The sequence below is a fragment of the Chamaea fasciata genome, unplaced genomic scaffold (genome assembly GCF_029207755.1).
Source record: "Chamaea fasciata isolate MVZ Bird 193981 ecotype frontalis unplaced genomic scaffold, bChaFas1.0.hap1 SCAF_7, whole genome shotgun sequence".
NCBI classification, from domain to species: Eukaryota; Metazoa; Chordata; class Aves; order Passeriformes; family Sylviidae; genus Chamaea; species Chamaea fasciata.
Window position 1 is genome coordinate 16,414,685 of NW_027094092.1, and position 21,725 is coordinate 16,436,409.

A 21,725-nucleotide genomic window follows, 5' to 3' on the forward strand; every position below is an offset into this window, starting at 1 on the left:
GGGATTTCTCCTTAATGCCCAGTGTTACATATGAAAGGGAATCATGAGGCTACAGAAAAAACACAAAGGCAATCTCTCCTCATGACTGAAAAGAGATGGTAATTGACTTTTTCCCAAAGACTCCACCATCTCCACTTCTTCTTTGCTCAGGAGGAAAAACACAGGAATGCCACTAAATCACCAAGTTACCTTAGCTGTTCAACCATTCCTGCAACAAGGCGAGAAATGAAGCCTTGCTCACGATGCCTCCTTACCGTGAGACGTTTCGAGGCATCCACTTCAATCATCCCCCGCAAAAGGTTCTGACAGTCGGGGGGGATAAAATGGGGCATGTGGAACACTCCACGCTTCACCTTCTCCAGCAGTTGCCGCAAGTTGTCGTCATCAAAAGGCAGGGCACCCTGTAGGGATGGGACAGACCAGTCAATGGGAGAGAACTGGAGAGGGCCAAAGGAGAAAAGCCAGGATAAACACGGTGAGAGAATCAAAAAGATGAAGTCTGCTCATAATTAATTATTATAATGAGTGAAAAAACCCTTTTTATCCATTGAAAAGAATTAATTTCTTAGGGTTGCTGTATTTCCTCTTAACATAGGAAACAAAACTGAGGACATTGGGTTTTTTATTAGACCTTTAATTAGAAAATGACTACCAGTATGAAGTAAAATGCAAAATATGAAATTGCCTTTCCAGGCAAATTCACCGAAGATGCAAGGATCCACTTAAATTCAGCTCAAGCTTTTGATCTGCTGGTATTCCTCCTGGGCATACTTTCACAGCAGCAATGTTTATCGTCTCCTTATTTTTAATCTTCCTGAGACACATTTATTGCAGACATTGAAAAGGAGGTGAACAGCTTTTGAGAGACTTTCAGTAAAGAACATGCTCTTTCTGATGGAGCATTGAAATGACACAGCTGAAAGAAACCCCAACCAACATCAGCCTTTGGAAGCAGCAGACATTCTACCTGTTTAATATACTCCATCCAGTTCCCATGCTGTGGTCAGGTCATCAGATTCTATTGCTTCCCTACTGTAGCTCACTTACATGAATGGCTTGAAGTTTTTTTAGCTGAAACTACATTTTGAATAGATCATCAGCTTGCCACAAAAAGGAGTAAAAGACCTATCCTTGCTGCAAGGACGAAAAGGAAAAAGAGAAGTTGAAATCTTTAGGGTAACTTACGACTGAAGCTGATACCCTTTTATAGCAAGTCTGCACCTTCCTAGATATTCTCACTTCCTTCTTTCACTGCCTAATTCTAGTAGGTGCCGAGCTTCCTTGATTTCCAGGATGGTTTGTGGGAAGCTGCAAGCTGTCAGCTGCTGTGATAATGAAGCTTTAAGTTGTCAGCTCTGGCACTGCTCTTACTACAGCGAGTAGTGCATCTGTATAAGCATTCCTGTGTCTATGGTTTAGGGAGAACAACAGCTCCATTTACAGCAGCCTCAGGAAGCCACCTGATGGCAGCCACGACTGGGCACTGCTTACTGGTGTTTGCTCATTCAAGTGGCCTTGAAGGCAAAGCCTCTCCCTGCCTTCTGTAACCAGCCTCCTGAGTTACCTGCATTTTTCCCTATCCATTCCAGACTTAAAGGAAAATCAATTCTGATAGTTCAGTACTTTGGCTAACACAATTTAAGCTCTGATGAAGTCAGAAAGGACACTGTGTGGCATTTTTCCTGAAGGTAACAACTATGTCTCTTTTATTACTACCATCTGCTATCATATCTTCATAGTTTTTGCAGGGTTCGTCCTGACATAATTAACTGGCGAGCTCTGCACTCTCAATCAATGATAGACTTATTTCAATCATCTTTCAGGCTCACGTGTGTATGCAGGAACAGATGAAGATGCAGCAACAGACACCAAAGCTTGACAGAGAATCCCCCTGAAAATGAAAAGCCTGCTCCTACAAATCCTAACCATCTTGACACATTCTCTCTTCTGTTCGTACAAATTCAAGAAGTTATATTAAGAGCTCATTATACACTTCTATTTTATCAGCTATGGAAGTAACTGCTCAGTAAGAGATCACTAGGTGCTATGTAGTGTGACAGTTAAAATTCTTCCAATGCAACATCAAGATTAAAAAAATTAAAACTTCAAAAATGTCAGTGAATTGTAATGACTGAAAACAAAAAAGGAGCAAGATTGGTTAAGGGCAATTAAAGCATCATACTGAGATTACTTCAAGATATTTTGCTTTGCACCATTAAGAAAGAATCAACATATCTTTTGATACAAAAATCCTCTAAAATTTTAAAGTATTTTAAATAAAAATAATTTGCAGAATTTATCTCATTTTACACAGTACAAGTGCTTTTTTCAAAATAAAACATTTAAGTGAAGTAATTAGGTTTACTGAGAAATGTACAAGAATATCAAAATTTTACTTCAGGCTTGTTACTTTTATAATTATAGATGATCAGCTCAACTATTACAGATATAAATCACTTAACATGCACATAAAACCTATATTCATATACAGTATTTTACCTGCACGTGGAATGTGTTTGTATTAACATAAACACTATTTTCCTACATTATACTATGGAAATTGATAACAAATGCAAGCCTATCTGCCTTCAGCTGGACACCCAGTCGTTAGATGTTTAGGAATGTTACAACAGACCTTCATTTCAGAATAAATTCCACAGAGAATTGAAACTCTGATCAAAAGAAGGATAAGTTAGAAGACACCACATTTTGAACACTTAAAGTATTACTAAGCCAGATGGAAACTAATTTAAACTTTGTACTACTGGCTCAGTTTTATATTCCCATGTGTACCAAATTAAAATGTAGCTCATTGCTTGCATGAAACAAAGATGAGGCTCCCAAGTCTTCTCTTGAAAAAATACTGCAGTTAATGTATGCATATACCTGCTGAAGCGTATATATACATACAGTAGAAAAAAGTGAACACATCCCAAATCCAGCCATATTTTGATCCTGTGAAGGACAACTTGTTTGACACTCTCTGTACCCTGGAGTTGCAACCCTACACATCCTTACCCACCAAAAAACATGGTGCAACAACACAACACAGCAAAGAGCATTTATGGAGACAAGTTTTTGATGCCTGTCTATGCTCTGCTGTGCAGGGCAACAGTGTTTCAAAGAAGCAGTGAAATATTCCTCACGCTTTTCCTTTGGGGATGACGTAGAAATAAGAGGAAAGGATGCCACTGAGAGATACAAAAATAGAGGACTAAAAAAACCCATCTGTACATGATGTCGATAGAATTGCCATTAAATACAGCAGCACTTTCAGACTTTTCTTTTCTTTTTAAAGGCTAGTGCAAGGAAGATGACTCACCACTAGCAACGCAAACAAAATGACTCCGCAGCTCCAGACGTCTGCTTTCCTTCCATCATATTTTTCTCCCTGCGCAGCAACGACACAGAGGTTCAAAAGACCGATCGCTAGCAAATGAATTAATTATCCTTGAAGAACGAGAGAGGGGAGAATGGGAAACCCCACATTTCGATTCAGCTACCTGCTTCCCAAGGTGGCCTTCCCAACTAGAAGGAAGCCACTATACAACTGGCTAATTGAATTTTTGTGAGCATCAGCTTGCAGTCTTTTCTGGGATCCGTGAGAAAAGGCTCAGAAGTGGGAGCAGGGCAGGAACCGTTGACAACTCACAAATTATCAGCTCTGGCATTTAAGCAGAGTAACAGGTGCATTAAGGACACCAAGAAGTTGTGTTTCTCTTCCCTGGCTCTTCAGGGAGCTTGTCACCAGCCATGTTATTTGCAAGCTCATGGTGCTGTCTGGACAGTCTCTCTCCTGTGTGCTTCCTGTTTGACTTTACAGTAGAGACATGCTTTGAAAGAGGACAATCTTGGGCACTGAAATCTTGGATACTTATTTTCAGAGGAAAAAGGGAAAGCAGAGGGGAAGAATATTTTTTAGTGGAAACCAACATTACTGACAGTTAACCCCAGCTCTTCTACTGAGATGACAGCTACATCAGAGACAGGAAAGCTGAGGGGACTATGTCCCTTGGGTCAAAAAATCAAATTAAGCCAGTCTCCTGTACTTCTGGCTGATCACATGGTGCGAAGGGTACTGTGAGAATAACACACAATTATTTCCCAATGTGGCTTCATTCAGGCCTGAGACAAACAAACAAAACTCTATTTAGGTTCCCTGTGTCGTTTACTTTCCCTCTGCCTTGGCCAGGTTTCTTCTACAGAGGATCTATCTGCATACTTGCAATGAAGGGCACTTCAAAAAAGGTATTTATGTACACTAATATTACTAACTTACCCGGATGACTTCAGGACAAGCATAATGTGGTGATCTGAAAGACAAAATACAGTCAAATGAGCATCTAACAGCCTGGTATTTATGGTTATGTGCATTTCCATTTTGTTTAGCAGAATGATGATAGACTTGCTTACACAGAATACAAGCGGGCAAACCAGGACATTTTTCCATACGTCAGCAAGAACACATTTCTAACAAGCTCAGAAAATGGTCAAGAAGTAGCGTAATTTAAAACTCTATGGCCCTGCCATGAATTTCTTCTAAGCAAGGAATGGAGGGAAGACGAGGCATATTCTGTCACTACAGAATTCCAGCTCTCTAATACCACGCTCTAACTTGGCCTTGTATCTAATTAAAAGGAAGGCCCACACTGCAAAGCCTTTTACAGATGCACCCCCAAACCATGTCTGGTATCTCTTCTGCTAAGATGACTCTCATTTACACCAGTGGTCACAAAAGCTGCCAATACGTGATTGCAACGTCTATTTTTTTTGCTTTAAAAAATCAAAACTGGATGGACAGCAGCACTATTACCTGGTGAGTTAATATATTCTTTTCACATCCTTCTACCCATATATCTCTTGTTTGATTCCTGGCTGAGAAGAGTTAATTACTTCAACTTGCCAGGTAATAATTTTAATTCCTAAAGATTATAGCCATGGCTATTTGTTTTATAGCCTTCATTAAAGTAACTTGACAAGTAAAAGGGATGCAAACTGTCTGAAACCCGTGTGCAAATCATGCTATTGTTTATACTGACACCTCCCAGCAGTCCCTGAGCCTGTCTTCATTTGTGCATGTGTTTCTTGTGACAAATGCAATCATGGCTGGGCAATACCTGTCTCGCAAAGTAATGAGCAAACCAGAAGCACAGCGAGGTTAGCTTTGTGCTAGGATGCTATATTAATGCCCAGTGAGACAGCCCATTAATTGAATTTCCACACACACTACACTTATGGCAAAATATCATCCCATGGGCATGGAATGCCCTGATTTGGTATCACAGCTTTTGGCAGAGCATGACAATGAACTCGGGGTACACTTGGGAGTGCATCTACCTTGACAGCAAAGCTTACATGTGGAGAGAGAAATGCAGATAACCCCTCACAAATTTCAGGAAAAGTGGAATTCAGCAGCTTAATGCAATATTTAATACAACACCAACCCTGGGCCCACTTAAGAGACGGGCTATTCACAGGTATTCTAACCAGCCTGTCTGCTCAGTAGTGCCTTAGTTTACACTACATTTTAAAAACCTTGGTCCAAGAGTCAAAACAGACAATGAATGCCAGAGCCTCCCTCAGAGAGCTGGCTAGAGTTGCTCATTGGAAGACCAGAAAGAATGGTGTCTAGTGGGTAGGACAGACTGCCCAGGCTCTCTGTGTGGCTCTGTCACTGACAGCCATGGAAACATGGACAAGTTTATTTAACATTTTTAAAAGCTGCAGCTAGCCTGTTTGAAAAGGGTGACCAGACCCTCACCATGAGTCTACTCTTCTGACTAAAGCAAGAGCAATGCCACCACAGCTTTCACAACACAAGAGACAAAGTGAGGCCAGAGTGAGACACTGAATTGCTCAATGTTAGGTACATGTACCCAAACCTCCAAAATATATTGTTTCCTGTGTATTTGCCTCTTTATAGCAAACCAAGAGCTGCACTACACCTATTCCTTCCAAAACCCCAAAGTCTAAACCACAAAAAGTCACAACACTGGACTAATACATGATTTTGTAAGCTTTTAGAAGACAAATTATTCTTGAGAGAATGCTTGACTAGTCATGTTGTCTTTTTCTCATATCTAACAGTGGTGTAGTGTGTACAGGCCATCCCTAAGGCACACATAAAGCACAAGTAAGAAGCAGCACCAGAACTGGGACTGCAGCCCAGGCCTGACAAGTACAACTCTCACTAGTGCTGGACTGCTTACACAGAACACTGAAGGAGGGCAGTGTGGGAACTGTAGGGAACACAGTAATGCAACTGGAATTCGGAAAAAAACTGCATGGTAGCAAAAAGACTACAGGACTTATATAGATCAAGGACATTTGCTCAGTTTACTCACCTCAGAACAGAAAGGCCACTTCTAACGTGTTCTGTACAACTGAGTCACATTAGGTTTCTTGGAAAATATATGGGGGGTAAAAGGAGTGCAGACACATTTTAGGTAACTGTTGAACTCCCACCACTTAGCATGTTCGAGTTTCTCACTCTTGCATGTATTTTAGGTTCTGCAAGGTACAGCTGCCTCTCTGTGTGAGTCATGAGCACACACAGTACATTAAATGGCTACTACAGGTGGTGCCTGTGGCTGACCTAGAAACTTTAGCCAGACCTCTCAAATCCCGCATGGTATCCTGTACAGTTCAGCAGTATCCTTCAGTACAATCCTTTTTGAATGGCAATGGCAGTGGGGTGCATTGGAAGAGTTAGTATCTCAATTTGTAGTGTTCCTGAAGTTTTATTTGTATATTATGATTCCAACTAGGTTTTCAGAACTCTTAATTGTGGGTGCTGAGCAGTGCAACCACCTTGAAAGCTTCCTGTGTTAACATCCTTGAAAAGAAGACTATAAGTGTTGTGAAGAACTCAAGGTAAGGTACATAGGTATTTATGTGTCCCACTAGCAAATCCCCTTAAAGTGGTTTCCTTCCTGAGGTCGGCTGAACTGCAGTGCAATGCGCCATAGATCTTAAAAGGCACCACTGAAATTCTGCATAAGTCTTAAGAGACTGGGTGGAGAAAATGTTATAAATCCTTTGAACAAGTTGGATTGATTTAATCATTCAACAGCTGCATTGCAACTGCCCAGAGAGCACAGGTTCCTGGCATTGCCATTCTGAATTCTTGCCAGCACACACTAGCTAGATATCTGCAGCATTATCTGGGCTAACAGCTTTAAAAGGGATCCTCCAGTCAGCCAGAATCCATAAAAAAATCATTTCCATGCTACCAATCACAGAGCAACTCCAACTGCTGTAAAGACAAAACTCAGTTTTAATCAAAAATCTATTTATCTTTCTACCGAGTCATGAATATTTCTTTGGCTCTTATCACTAATTATTCAATATAGATGTGTCAAGAGCAACATTCCCTGTCTCTTCCCCTAGGCCACCTCCTCATCATTCTGCTACATCTCTGTGCAGCAAAAGCCCCAGTCTGCCCCTGATAACAAATATATCGCTCAGTAAGATCAAGAAACAGTTGCTGCCTGCGGGTACCGCTGTGAAAAAAACAATGATGTTGGCAGTGTTTATTTCCATGGTGAGGTGAATTTTCCAAGGCTACTCTGCCCAGGGCAGGAAAGGCTCTCTGAATGGTCATTCACAGCTGTAACTCTAGGATGCAATAATCTTAAGGATCTTAGGGAACTTTAGAGCATTTACGTGGGATTTAAGCCAGAGGAAATAAGACAAGAGAGCAATGGTGGAATCCAGGACAGCTCTGACAGTTAAGTCAGGCATTCAGAAAGAAATGTACACACCCTTGATGTATATTTTCTGAATTTCACCTGAGAAACTAGAAAAGTAGTTCTTGATCTGTGCACATCAAGATATTGTGCAGCTGCAGTAGATCTGAGACAACCAGGGCCATATCTTCAGTGCAGATGTGATGTGCCTGTGAGTTACAGGTTTTTTTACATAGGAAAGGGGGACCTGCACAGCACACACACAAATCCATTGGGCACATATGGTCTATCTGGGAACACACAGTAACTGCTTTGCCAGAGAAGCGGTTGGTTGACCAAGAAGGACAGGAAAAGCTGTGTGATCCTACTCTACAGTGTGACAAATCATGTGTTACACTGCCTGGTGCATTCCCAAGTCCCAGTAAAGATGAACGCCCATGCCTCAGCCCTTTGGTCCCATGCCTTAAGATGGTACTATTTGGGGAAGAAGAAAAGGCCTCACAGAGGTAGAGTTTCTACAGAGAGGAAGGAACAAGAAGTCTCCTTTCCTCTGTTTTTATTATGCATGAAGTTACCTTGATATAGGATGTTGTACAGCTGCAGAGAAATCTTCATACATCTGGCTGTTTTTGCTGTTGCTCGATTCTAGAGTCCTTCTTTCCACTCTCTTAATCACTGTCTCCAAGCTGGCTTTTAGAGACAGGAGTTACCCACTAGAGCAAAAGGTTGTCTCTTCTTTCCCCCCATGCTGGGTAGCAAAGGGCTGAGATGAAGGGGAAGACCAGAGAAGTAGCAAAATAGATAAAGGGAATTCAGGAGAAGGACACTGGCATTCTGAGTAGAGAAAGTGACAGCCACAGATCACAGAGAAAAGAAAGGCAGGGAGACACTAACAAAAGGTTCCAGCAGCAGTGGGTAGTTAAGGTTGCACTGAAGCCAGGAGCTGCAGGTAAGGCTGTAATTAAGGTAGTAGGTGTAGTCAAGGCTGAGTGCTATACTGCCATTAAAGCTTCAACTCAGTCATTTACTTTTGGATGAGAAAACTCAGCATCTAGCCCTCAGCCATCTTACAACTCCTAGGGTGCAATTACATTTTTGGGGAAACTGCAAAACAGTTCATTAATTATCAGTGCAAATTTTTAAATCATGGAACTTTTAAGAGGTTTTAATTTTAAAAAATTAACCAGACCCTTGTATTAGAAGGGCATAAAGATTGCCAAGTTAGGCATCCAAAAGTTAAAAACTGGTAAAAAAAACCCAGTTGAAAACGTTATGCTGTACTCTGCAGGTAAGTCAGGTGGATGTGTTGCTGTGCACAATGCTGCTTTTCTACTTGAGTCTGAAGTTGGGAAATCTGTAGCAATGTGAGGGAACTTTAGTGTCAATAATGACAAGCTTGCAAGCATGCAGCTGACTGACGCATGGGAGAATCAAATTCTCTGTCCCTGCCAGAGGATCTTTCTGTGAAAGAAAATGAACAGATGCCCTAAACTAAGATGTTCACAGGTAATTATGAGTTGCATGTTCCCCAGTTTTCAGAATCACAGTGCTACACATCCAAGTTTGATTTCCAGCATTTTTAAGCATGTGGAGCAGCAGTTGCAGTTGGTAGGCACTGTGCTCTCCCAGTAAAGAGCTGTTATCAAGCACCACGTACCCTGAGGCATTGGGCTCCAAGAGCATCCAACTGTGCACTCAAAACTGGTTGACAATTTTGAGTTTCATTTTGCAGAATCCTGTGTCTTCATAAAAATGGAGATAACCAGATCCATGTGGCAAACATAATATGAAAACCGTATAATTAATATTTGCAAACCTAATACACAGTGATAAAATCCTACCAGCATTCAGAGCAAGTCTTGAATGCAGTGAGCAGAAGTTATAAATTGATCCATAAAATGAATGATGAGGAAAACCCAAACATGAAATAGCTGTTTACTCACAAAAACACACCATCCAATCATCAAATGAGGCAAAGATTTTTTGAAAAAAAACTGTACATGCTCATACTTAATGGGCATATCCTAATGTGCACAGGCTGTGTAAATGTTACACTGCCAATCTGAAGAAAAGCACATCTTAAATTCTCAGGGATTGATTTTGCAGAATTCAAGTTCTTTTAACATACCTTGTGATGTATCATAGATGATGCTGGTACCAGAGGTCATTAATAAGGTTGTCTGGTATTTCCCTTTATAATCCTCATTTTAAGTTCCTTGTAACTTATTATCAATTTAACAAAAATTTCTTTGCTTTTTGTCTGTCTCAGACTGGTTTCATGTTTTTGTATGCATGTGTGCTGTTGTGAGCTGAAGCATTTCCACATATCTAAGTCTAATCTTATGTAAATACTTTTACATATTCAAAAAAAAGAAAGAAAAATGTCTAGTATCCTTCACTACAAAGGGAAAACCTGAGTACGTATCTGCATCCTCAAGAAATTATATCATAGAAATACTGCATTTACTAGCAGAAACTCTCGAGAGCATTAGAATCAAAATCCTACCTGCATTGGTAACACTTCAGAGTAATTTTTTTTATCTGAAAAGCTGAACTGCTGTGGGTGGGGTTACCACATGGTGCCAAACTTTAAAATAAACAGAGTGCAAAACTAATGAAGCAGAACTAGGACTGACAGCAACTGACTCACGCAAACCAGGTAAGGGAAACTAGGGCTGGAACCTACTAAAAAAGAGAAAACAATCTGGGATTTGGGGTAAAACATGGAACAGAAATGAATGGGAGAAGTCAGCTAGACTGTGGTACAAATCAGGAAGGAGACAGGAATGGAGTGCTGGAAATGGATGCTCTTGATGAGATAGGGTAAAAAGTACTAATTCTGGCATTTCCAAATTCAAGAGTTTAAATTTGCAACCCCAACAATGACTGGAAAACTTCCATATGTTTTAGATATATGCATACATTTATTATAAGGGAGAAAGAAAATGTAAAGCAACATGTCATGTAATTAAAATCAGGAAGGGTGCTTGGACACAGAGGTGTATCTGCCCTCTGAATTATCTGCTCACCACAAGTCTGCTAATACACCAATGACTTGCTAAGATGGAGAACTGAAGCAGAGAAGGGCAATGCATCTTGTCCTAGACCACCGTGAATGCCTCCAGCAGAAACAGAAATCAAACTCAGATAACCTGGGTCTCAGACCTGAGGTTTAACCAAAAGGCACTCACTCTTCTTGCCCAGTGACAATTCAGAATGGATTGGACAACCTTTCCCATTCTGAAACACTGCAAGGCAGCATGCCAAGAAGAATCACTGTGAAAGAGATGGGGAGTATCTCTGCATGCCACTGCCTGGATGTTGTAAAAAGGAAGAAGAGCCGAAGAGATCTAAAATAATAGAAGCAGCAGCCTATCACATCTTTCTCTTCCTTCCTTGTCTGCTGTGAGCTGACAGACCCTCCCTGCTTCTGAAGGAATGAAGAGACTCACTGTGTATTTTGGCATTTCAAGGACCATCTCTCCATAAGACTGCCTTGCTGTGCAATTTCTGCCATAAGCAGAATTAGTCCTGCAGAGCCTACATACAGCTCCTCTTCCCCTTAAGGGTCTTAAAACACTAAAAAAACCACAGCTTATTCCTCTGCATTGTGCATATGCACAATTCACACAATACACATTTCTATAACGGGGATTCATTACAATCAAGGTGCAGACTGTCAATGACAAATTATGGCAGTGAAACAGCAAGTCCATCCTTGCCTCCTCCTACACAAACACATCTGGACTGAACTTTTGTTGTGTCCTCCAGGTAGTCTGTCAGTGCTATCAGTGCTACAGAAAACCCTGCAGGCCTAAGGAATATCTCCCAGAAAACAGTGACTCCGAGATATGCAATTACATCATACCTAAGGCTACACAAGGCTACTCTTCATGAGGCCTGTCAAGACTCTGTGGTGACCTAACAACTACCCAAACTTTGGACTAAACTTAGCAGTTCACTTGTGATAGCAAAGAATTTTTGACTGCAGTCTCCCTGCTTCGCTGAACTGACAAAGTTAGCTGTATCACAGAGCTCAACTCCATCTGAGCCTCCCACTCTGACTGACAGAAATACCTGGAGACTCCCTATATGACTGTCAATGGAAATGTTACAGTTTCATCTCATTATCAGTGTTCACAGTACAGATAAAGCCATTCTCAAAATTAACTTATGGGTGCACGGAGGAGCATCTCATTAAAGCTCAATATCTCAGCCATGATTCATTCTGTTTTGTTCATTTTCATGCTGGCTGAAAGTACTAACTACATAGGTAGGTAAAACTGTTGCCTTGAAAAGCTCTGAGGTTAGTTACTGTGTGTGCTCCAAGGGAAAGGGAGTCATAACTGGATTACGTTTCTCTGTGAACGGTGTGGCATATTGTTACATATTCCTTCCTTCCTTCCTTCACCCCCCAAACCAGAGAGATCACAAGACACCAGTATCAGCCATGCTGGGCTGCATGCCAGGAGAATTAATGAAGTGGTGTAATAGCTCACATGGAGGCCTAGTGATTGGCAACACACTTAAAATGCATCTGCAAGGCAGGAGATCATAGCGTTGCTGCTGTTTTCTGTTTATTACAGGCACATCTCTTCCGTTCCATTGATTTCTTTATTAGCGCATTTTAAGGCCACAATGTGGGGGCTGGATCTGCTTGAAGCATGAAGGTTTGAATTCCAGCACAGCTTACGGGAAGGAAGCCTCCCTTTGAGACTCCAGATCTGGATAACAGAGCTCGGTGCTAACAAGAACAGGAACCCTACTGAGAGGTTCCTGAGGAGTTTGAAAAATCCTACAAGGCAGTTGAGGCTGGATTGGTTTTTATAATTCCTCTTTTTCTTTTCTCATGGAAGGAAGGGGAGCAATTTTCTCTAGAGAGTATAGAGGCTTTGTGGCAACTGCAGCGAGGACTGCATTTTCTGATCTATAGGGGAAGTTTGAAAGAAGCTGCAAAGCTGCAAGCAACAGATGTGCAGAATCATAGGACGGTTTGGATTGGAAGCAATCTTTAAAACTTAACTAGTTCAATGCCCCTGCAATGAGCAGGGATATATTCAATGTGATCAAGTTTCTCAGAGCCCCACCCTGCCAGACCTTGAATGTTTCCAGGCATGGGGAATCTACCATCTCTCTGGAAAACCTGTTCAGTATTTTACCACTCTCAATGTAAAAAAACTTCTTCCTTGTATCTAATTCACATTGACCCTTTAATAGTTTAAAACAGTTATCCCTTGTCCTATCACAACAGGTTCTGCTAAAAAGTCTGTCCTGGTCTTTTTTATAGTCCTCCTTTCAGTACTGAAATTCTGCAATAAGGTCTCCTGGAGCCTTTTCTCTCCAGCCTGAATAACCCCAGCTTTCAGTCTGAACTCACAGGGAAGATGTAACAGCCCTCCAACCACCTTCAAGGCCTCCTCTGGGCCCATTCTAACAGGTTCATATCCCTCTTATGCTATGGATCCTCCAAAGTTGGATGCAGTGCAGGTCTCACCAGAGCAGAGCAGAGCAGTGCAGAGCAGAGGGGCAGCATCCCCTCCCTCTCCCTGCTGACCACGCTGCTTTGGATGCAGCCCAGGACATGTTTGGCTTTCTGGGCTGCAAGTGCACATTGCTGGGTCACATCCAGCCTTTCATCTACCAGCACCCCCAAGCCCTTCCCAGCAGCACTGCTCTGAATTCTTTCATCCCTCTGCCTGTTTTGATGATACTGTCTCCCAACCAAAGTGCAGGGCCTTGTAATTTACCTTGGCATCACAGATCCTTGCTTTTCATCTGTGCTGCTAAGACCTCAGATCTTGATTTTACATGGACAGGAGAGAATCAGTGGGTCCCAGTTTGCTCACCAACCAGCATTCTATCATATCATGAACTTCAAATACTTTTGCTATCCATTATTCATGTCTTGGAAAGGAGTGCCTGAGAGGCAGTGGCTCAGCTTTAGAGGGAACTACGATGGCTCCATGTCTACCCTGAACTGCCTTAGCCCAGAGAAGACTCAAAAAAAACCCCATGAACTGTAACCAGTTGAGGATGGGCCTGGGCTGAAGTCATCAAACTCACACTACTCAAGAAAAGTCAGTCTGCATGGGAGGAAGTGGAAATCTGTTGGTACTGTCTGGTTTCTGTGCTTTCTGTTAAAACAAATTAACACACAGCTAAAAGCTGGTGTAGTGGTGCCAGGCTGCAGCAGCTCTGTGCAGCTGCTACCCTTGCTACAGCTCAGTGCCACAGCCCCTGCACAGTCACCATGGCACTGGGAATAGGGGAGCATGGTCCAGTGGTGCCCAAAGGCAACTCAATTCCCATGGAAATGTTTTTAGACTGTCCCTGCAAAATTCCTCCAAGCAGGCTCCTTTGTACCTGCATTCATGCCCTGCCTGTCATTGCAAAGGACTCTGCTCCCTCCCTGTCACTCCTGCATGAGAGCTGACAGAAGCAGGATTGAGCATGAACACAAAGAGCTGCATGCAAGCAGACAGCCTACACAGGACACGCAAATTCCATTTAAGAACATTTTTCCACCTGTTAATATTTTTTCAAAGCCTCTTCTTAAAACAGTCAACCACTGCTTTCAGTTCCCAAAAATTGTATGGCCAGTGAACGCAAACACACCAGCATATGCAGATGAATCCAAACCTGAAAGGCTTCATTTTTATATCTGTATGTGACACCTGCAGTGCCCTGCTTTTCACTATAAAGCACTTAACCTCCCTTCTTTTAGCCTTCTACACTACATGCATCATTTAAATTTATTGTCTTGCGTGGAAACACCAGTGCAGTGTGTCGGTTTGCAGGTCTTTACAGAAACCCTTACTATAGACAACTTCTATGTGTGGAAATTGTCCCTCATTTTTGTAACATGCTTAGAGACACTCACCCACAACTGGTTTCTAACAAGCTGTCCCCAACCTGCAGCGATGCCATCCCGAAGTCTGCTATCCGGATGTTGTTCTTCTCATCCAGCAGTAGGTTTTCTGGTTTTAAGTCCCTGTGGCTGTAAAGAAAGGGTCAAAATGTAAATCATATTATCCATAATAGATTTCCCACTCTAAAACTTGTTCTTTATCCAGAATAGCATCCAAGCTGTTTTACTTTAATTAATTTAATTTGTTTTCCTGTCCCAGGCAGGAGAACACACATATCCAAGATCCAATCCTTGCAGTATTCTAGACCATATCCCAGATGCCCATTCCTGATGAATACAAGGCCTGCAGTGTCCTGACAGGAAAGGAACATCTCCAACTTCCAGTGATACCAACAAAACATGAGGGAGAAACTGAGGGAAATAGAAGGAGGAGAATGTCAGCCTGGATTTCGGGCTGGTATACTCTATTGTATGACAGCTCCTTAAGGTAGGAGGCAACACCATCAATATATTCTGTCAACAACAGGAAGCAAAATGCGTGATATCCAGAGAAAAAACTTCTTGATGTAAGTGCAAAAAAGCTCCTATTAAGAGTTGTTTACACAGGTATAAGACTTTGAAATAATTTTGGGTAATTAGCTCTGATGGAGAAATCCCTTCAACTCAGCAGTGCTTTTAACTGAGGGTGTCAGCAGTGGGAAAGAGAGAGAGGATTCCCTCCTTTCCATCAAAGCTTGATTCTCTTATTATCTGTCAACACAGCAAGAGCCAGGCAGCCACGACCTTCATGATGGCAACTCCCGCTCCCAATCATATATTGACAAATTTTTTAATTCCCACAGCTCACAGCCAAAACCACTGTGCACCCATGTCTGCTTCTAAGTACTCAAGTGATTCTGTACAACTATAACATTCACTCAATTTTATATACAAAGAAAAAAATCTTGCACAAAATTTGTGATGAACGTGGGTTTTGTTTTTTTTTTTTTCCTTTTTATTTGCAGCTCTTGGAAAGTCACAGAGATGAGAGAAGTACTTCAGGCAGACCAAAGAAAAAGCTCTTTTCTTGATTATGCTTATGAGTAGGCAAAATTACTCTGATAATAAAAAGGTCTAAATAGCAGCACCCAAACAGGCAGGACTGCCAGATTCCATGGAAAGGCAGAACACACACCTGTGGGAAATGGACATCCAACAACACTGTCAGACAAACAATACCCACTTGCAAAAATTTACAACTAAAAGCAGTTACTCTGACCAGAAACTGAACTCAGCAAAAGAACCAGGTGTCAGAATAGTCAAGTGATACCAATCACGGAAGGCAGGCTTATCTTTGTGCCATTTCCTCGTCACTTTTAAAAACATTGCTTTAACACTCCTCATGCATGCAAGTATAGTTCTACCCCTACAAAAATGTAAAGGTGGACAGTCTCTTCCCTCTCAGAGCAACATGAGCAGCATGACAAGGTCTTGGAAATTAGATCCTCTGATCTGAAGAGGAATGATCGGGTAGAGACAACTTGTAAATAATGCAGGTAAATTCTATGTAAAACCAGAGCACACAGTAATAGGATACCTGGGGACTGTAACAATTATTTCCAAAGGAGACTCCCAACAAAACAGCACACATTCAAAGGAGTTACTGGTCATTCACCTCACTGAGACCTATGATTTGTTCTCTCTTGTTTTTTAAAATTTAGTCTCCAATCTTGCATAAATACCATGAACCCTGTGTGTTAAAATGGCCTTGCTCATAATGAGAAAACAAGCCTGTGGATAATAATCATGATTCAGATTTGTGCACATCTACATCTGAAAATGCAAAAGGTGCTTTATCCAGTCTGTATTTCTCATAGAAATTCAAGGTTTGAGATAACAGAGACAGAAGACTTATTAGCTCTGTAATAACCATCAAGATAGTCATAACTAGTTGACAAAAAATGCAGGAGATGAGTGACAAGGAAAGGTTCCAAAGGCAGTGAACGACCAGTTAATGACCAGGAAAAGAACCCTTGAATGTCATTATCAGGGACAGCAATCCCAGACAAAGGCAAGATCATCAACACCTGCCAAAATTTAATATACTCCAGCTCCAGCAGTGAAACGGAGTGAAGAGCCCACAGTTCTAATGCAAGTGAGGAAAGCTGGATGCTAATGAGACAGTAGTGTGTGATTTCATCCTTCCTCCAGCAGACATCCTGGACAGTTCTCACCTCACAACTGCTTTCATTAATGGGAAGACCTTATCCAGCTGGGGAGGTGTGCTGCGGTTCCCCTGTCTGAGGACCGGTGCTCAGGGGCAGGTAACAGCCTGAGTGCTGCTTGTTTGATGCTATGAAACAAGAAATCTCCCCACAGCTCAAGCTGAGTGAGTGTCCTGCAGTGCAGTTTTTCAGTGACTGTAGCTGTCTTTCAATCCTGGCAATTGCTCCTGGCTGACTGCTGAAGGCATACATGGCACTTGAGGGTGCTGCTGCCTGTGCCTGTTCCACTGCTTGTGCACTGCATGATATGGTATGATTCATATATACACTTTATAGGCATACTGCTGACATGTGACTTCTGTGCCTAAAAATTGAATCCTTTGCTTATCCTCAAATTGTGTGGTTCATTTAGAGAGCAGGAATGACCAAGGTGGAGCACAACCTAAGCACAGGACGTCCACAAGCCTGGATGTACACTCACAACAGAGTATCTTATTTCAGGAACACGGTGTAGCTAAAGGAAATGCAAAAATGTTCCCTTTCCATGGCTGAAAGCTTCCAGCCTTGGCGGATCTGCCACGGGCCCCAGCTGGAACACAACACATATGTATCTTGAACCAGCCCCATTTCCAGAACACTGAGAGGCAGTGAAAGGGAAGGGACAACACCTTTGAAAATCAGGACAATATTCAATCATGGAGTCTCCTTCTCCCCATGTTATCCTGTCTTTCCATCAGCTGGGATCCACAACACAGCTTTAGGACTAAGTTTTTAGGGAGAATCAAGTGAGGAAATGAGGTTCCTATAAGTTGGCATGTATATTACGGGTTTTCTTTTCAGTCACTACAAGAAAGAGAGGAAAAAGGGGGTACCACCATCCACATTCCAAACATGGAGTAAGCTTCACCTGACTGTGCTGCACAGTGTTTTTCTATGAATGATCAGTCTGATGCAGGTCTTTAGGCAGAGGTGCTGACCCAGCTCACAGGAAGCACTTTGAAAGCCTTAAGTTGGGATCTGGGGATTTGTGGGACTGAGATAGTATGTGTGAAAGTAAAACTGGAGTAGCAACAGACCTTAATGTGTTTTCCTTTCCTTTCCTTTCCTTTCCTTTCCTTTCCTTTCCTTTCCTTTCCTTTCCTTTCCTTTCCTTTCCTTTCCTTTCCTTTCCTTTCCTTTCCTTTCCTTTCCTTTCCTTTCCTTTCCTTTCCTTTCCTTTCCTTTCCTTTCCTTTCCTTTCCTTTCCTTTCCTTTCCTTCCCTTCCCTTCCCTTCCCTTCCCTTCCCTTCCCTTCCCTTCCCTTCCCTTCCCTTCCCTTCCCTTCCCTTCCCTTCCCTTCCCTTCCCTTCCCTTCCCTTCCCTTCCCTTCCCTTCCCTTCCCTTCCCTTCCCTTCCCTTCCCTTCCCTTCCCTTCCCTTCCCTTCCCTTCCCTTCCCTTCCCTTCCCTCCCCTTCCCTCCCCTCCCCTCCCCTTCCCTTCCCTTCCCTTCCCTCCCCTTCCCTCCCCTCCCCTCCCCTCCCCTCCCCTCCCCTCCCCTCCCCTCCCCTCCCCTCCCCTCCCCTCCCCTCCCCTTCCCCTTCCCCTTCCCCTTCCCCTTCCCCTTCCCCTTCCCCTTCCCCTTCCTTTTTCTTTTTTCATCCAGATACTCATCAAAATAAAACCAAGAAAAGTTATCAGCTCTTCACTGTAGAAATTATCACTTCACTGAGCAGACAGAACTGTTACATTTATGGCTGCCTAGCCCCCAAAATACTAGAACAGTCCTGATACAGCAGTTTTGCCTCTCACTGACCCTTCTCCATCCCTTTTCCAAGACAGTCTCTAGTGCCCAGTATGGATGGTTAGCCTAGGAATTACATGGCAGCCTGAGCACGGATTTTGGATTTTGGCAGCACTGCTTTCAGAGATCACAGTGCCAGTGGGATCAGGCAGTACTTGCACATTCAACCCCTAGAGAATTATATGCCCCAGTGAAGACTTCCCTCCAGCTGGAGCATTTCTCTGATATCCATCTTTGGGCCACTTTGAATTTGCCGAGGCAGCATCCTGGGGATAGGAGTCAGGCCAGGAGTCTGCACCACAGCAGCAGAACCAGCAACACTGCCACTGGGAAAGAGACTTCCTCTCTGCATTTGCATTTCCCATCTTTGTATTGCCAGCTTTTCAAATGCCAGGGGGAAGGGAGAGGAACATATGGGAATAGGGAAGGCTTGTTATAATTTACCTAAGAGCCCAGAAGCCCGGACTGCCTAATGCACTCACATTTGAAAAGAATTCTCTTGTGCCAAAATGAAACAAAACAAAAATCCCACTGTACGTGGTAATTACTTGGCATTAATGGAACAGTGCAAAGTAAATGCATTTAATTTGGTTCCATTCCAGCTGGTCTCTCTGGCTCTCCGTGTCTTACATGACCGCATCAACTCTTCTCTCTGCAGGTGAACAGAGGACTCGTTACCCTTTCCTTGTTCTAAAGGCTCTAAAGCTGTAGGGGCTTTATCACATGGCTGGAAAACCAGTAGAGAAGAAAGCAGCTTCTTTTCTGACAAACACGGCAAACCCTCCAACTGAGCCCTGCATAAGCTGAGAAGGAATGCGAAAGAGAAACTCAGGACTGCAGAGGAAGTCAGTGTAACCCTGACCCACAGTGGTCACGGACTCCCAGAGCTCCTCGACCAAGACAACAGCACAAGAAGTCAGCCTCCAGAGCCAGCACCCAGTGGGCTTTTGAAGGGAGAGCATGTGAGTGAAAGGGACCCACGGAGCAAGCCATGGCAGAGGAAGCACACGATGACAGACCCTCTGCAACAGCCCTCTTTCGCGGGTCACAACAAAGGCTTTACAATTTCTTCACAGGATAAGATGCATGCGGAGAGAGCTGTGAAAAAATTGTTCCATGGAAATGGGCACCATTCTTGGAGATGGTGCATGAAAAATGAAAGGCACAGATATGCATTAACATGTTCTAGCTTCCCACTTCCAAACTGGCCATGCTTGCTTTCTAGCAGAGCCAGAGATGCTGTTCAGACAGTTCTTTCAGTTCCCTCCGGTGCTTTTCCAGTCTGTCCTCCTGCCCTGAGAATATCCCTGAACCTGTACTGCAGCAACTGCAGGAGAAACACACTCTTCCTGTCACCCAGGGCTGCCAGAATAATTCTGGTGTAGGGACAGACTCTAGATCTTGGATTCAAAGGAGCTGTCACCTGGCATGAGATGACAAACGAAGCCATTATTTTAAAGTGATGTTTGAGCTGAAACGTTCGTATCAGTTTCTATGACAACTCATTGTAGGTCACAGATTTCTAACCCAAGAAACCTCTTAATTGGAGTAGTTGCAGGTCATTTGTACTAATCAAATTGTTGGCCACTTTGCAAATGCTTTTCTTTCTGACCCCAAACTCCCAGAAGGGCCAGACCACAGAATAATTGTTCTGCAGTATGCCTCTTAAAGTGCCTGATGTGATGCAAATAGCTTATCAGTAACAATTAATAGCATGAGAAGCATTATTTTGAACTTCATAAGCAAAAATATGCCTTTAATCTTATTTTCTCTTCCTTGCAAATAAGATCCAAACATGTAAGTTGTATCTATCTACCAAAGATTCTTGGTTTATAGCCACGGTTGCTAAGCTCAAATTTAGTAAGTTTTCACAGAATTCTGCAGAACAAGTAAATATAATTATAGCTAGGAAAAAGGACATCGTCTATAAACATATCAGGAGTTCTGGGGAAGGGTTTATATGCATAAAACATTGCTTGCTTTTAAACAATTATTTCCATTGATCCATTAAAATATATTGTTTCTCCCTGCCAACCTCTCCTCAAAGCATATATTCATGTATTTCAAAGCCAGAACATCTTGTCAAGTCTGATCATCACTGCTGCACTTCCCAGAAAATGTTACCTGGTTATGATTACAGTAAGACTATGCCGGTTTTGAGTTTCCAGTGGCTTACATAAAGAAGAAGACTTACAAAAATACATGTTCCCTGACTTTAGCTGAGCTGGTAACTTTGTCTTTGGCATTGCAGCTGCTGCATTTGATGGGTTTTCTCCGGTTCCCTGTATAAGGGATATTTGAAAATTCCTCACCGTTTTACAGCGAGTCTTGAGCACAGAACTGAAACTCCTGGATTCAGTTAATGAATGGTATCAGCTTTCAACAGGGGGAAAATGCACCTTTCTTGCTTCTGATGGTCTGAAAGAAAACCTGAACACCCAAACACCAGGAAAAAAAAACCAAACCAGCAACCAATCTTTTTAAATTCCTCCATATCTAGACCAGTTTCACATCTGGAGGCCTTGAGTCATGATTTCAAAGTGTCCATCTGCTGCAGTCCTTCAGCATAGACCGTCCCTGCAGAAGACCCCAGCACGCTCCTTACAAATGAAGCAGGGCAGAGCAGGAGTTAAGAGGAGGGTGGCACGACACGGCAGAACACGGCACCTGGCATTCTTCAGCTCTCTGTTTCTCAGAGACACCCCAGATTTCTCCCTAAAGCCTGCTTCCCTTACTGACAGCGCTCTGCAGCTCCTGCCTGCAGGAACATACCAGAGATTTTGGCACTACTGCCGTGCAATTTTGAAGCGCTGTTTTATGGGGCGCCTTCCCCGCCCTGCGCTGAGGGAAGAAGACGAGGCGAAGCCAAACAAAGCTGTTATTCATTGCCTCAGCCCTCCAAGTCACACATGCCCATGCCCACGCAGGCACACAGACACTCGCCGGCAAGAGCCTTCCTTGTGCGTACTCAAACAAGCACAGCCCCGGGCAAGGAAAGGAGAAAGGGCCCTCATAATTGTCATTTATCAATATTCATAAAGAACCTGCCTTAATCCCTCTTGTGCACGCGCACGGAGAGAAGAAAAAAAAAATAGAAACACAAAATGAAACGCAACCAAAATAAAAATAAAATAAAATGAAATAATCATCTCCCTGCTCATTACCGCAGGGGATTTCCTCTCAAT

General features: G+C 42.7%; 1 protein-coding gene across 14 annotated transcripts in view; it reads right to left on the reverse strand.

The window, feature by feature from the left end:
• BRSK2 (BR serine/threonine kinase 2) overlaps positions 1-21,725 on the reverse strand; it is a 304,937-nt gene that overhangs the window by 65,980 nt on the left and 217,232 nt on the right. For all 14 annotated transcript variants that reach the window (XM_066187740.1, XM_066187738.1, XM_066187736.1 and 11 more), the window contains exons 5-8: positions 14,569-14,685; positions 4,280-4,313; positions 3,323-3,391; positions 255-401 (exon numbers count right to left, since the gene is read on the reverse strand). In XM_066187740.1, coding sequence (XP_066043837.1) covers positions 255-401; positions 3,323-3,391; positions 4,280-4,313; positions 14,569-14,685 — 367 coding nt within the window. The remainder of the gene's footprint in view (positions 1-254; positions 402-3,322; positions 3,392-4,279; positions 4,314-14,568; positions 14,686-21,725) is intronic.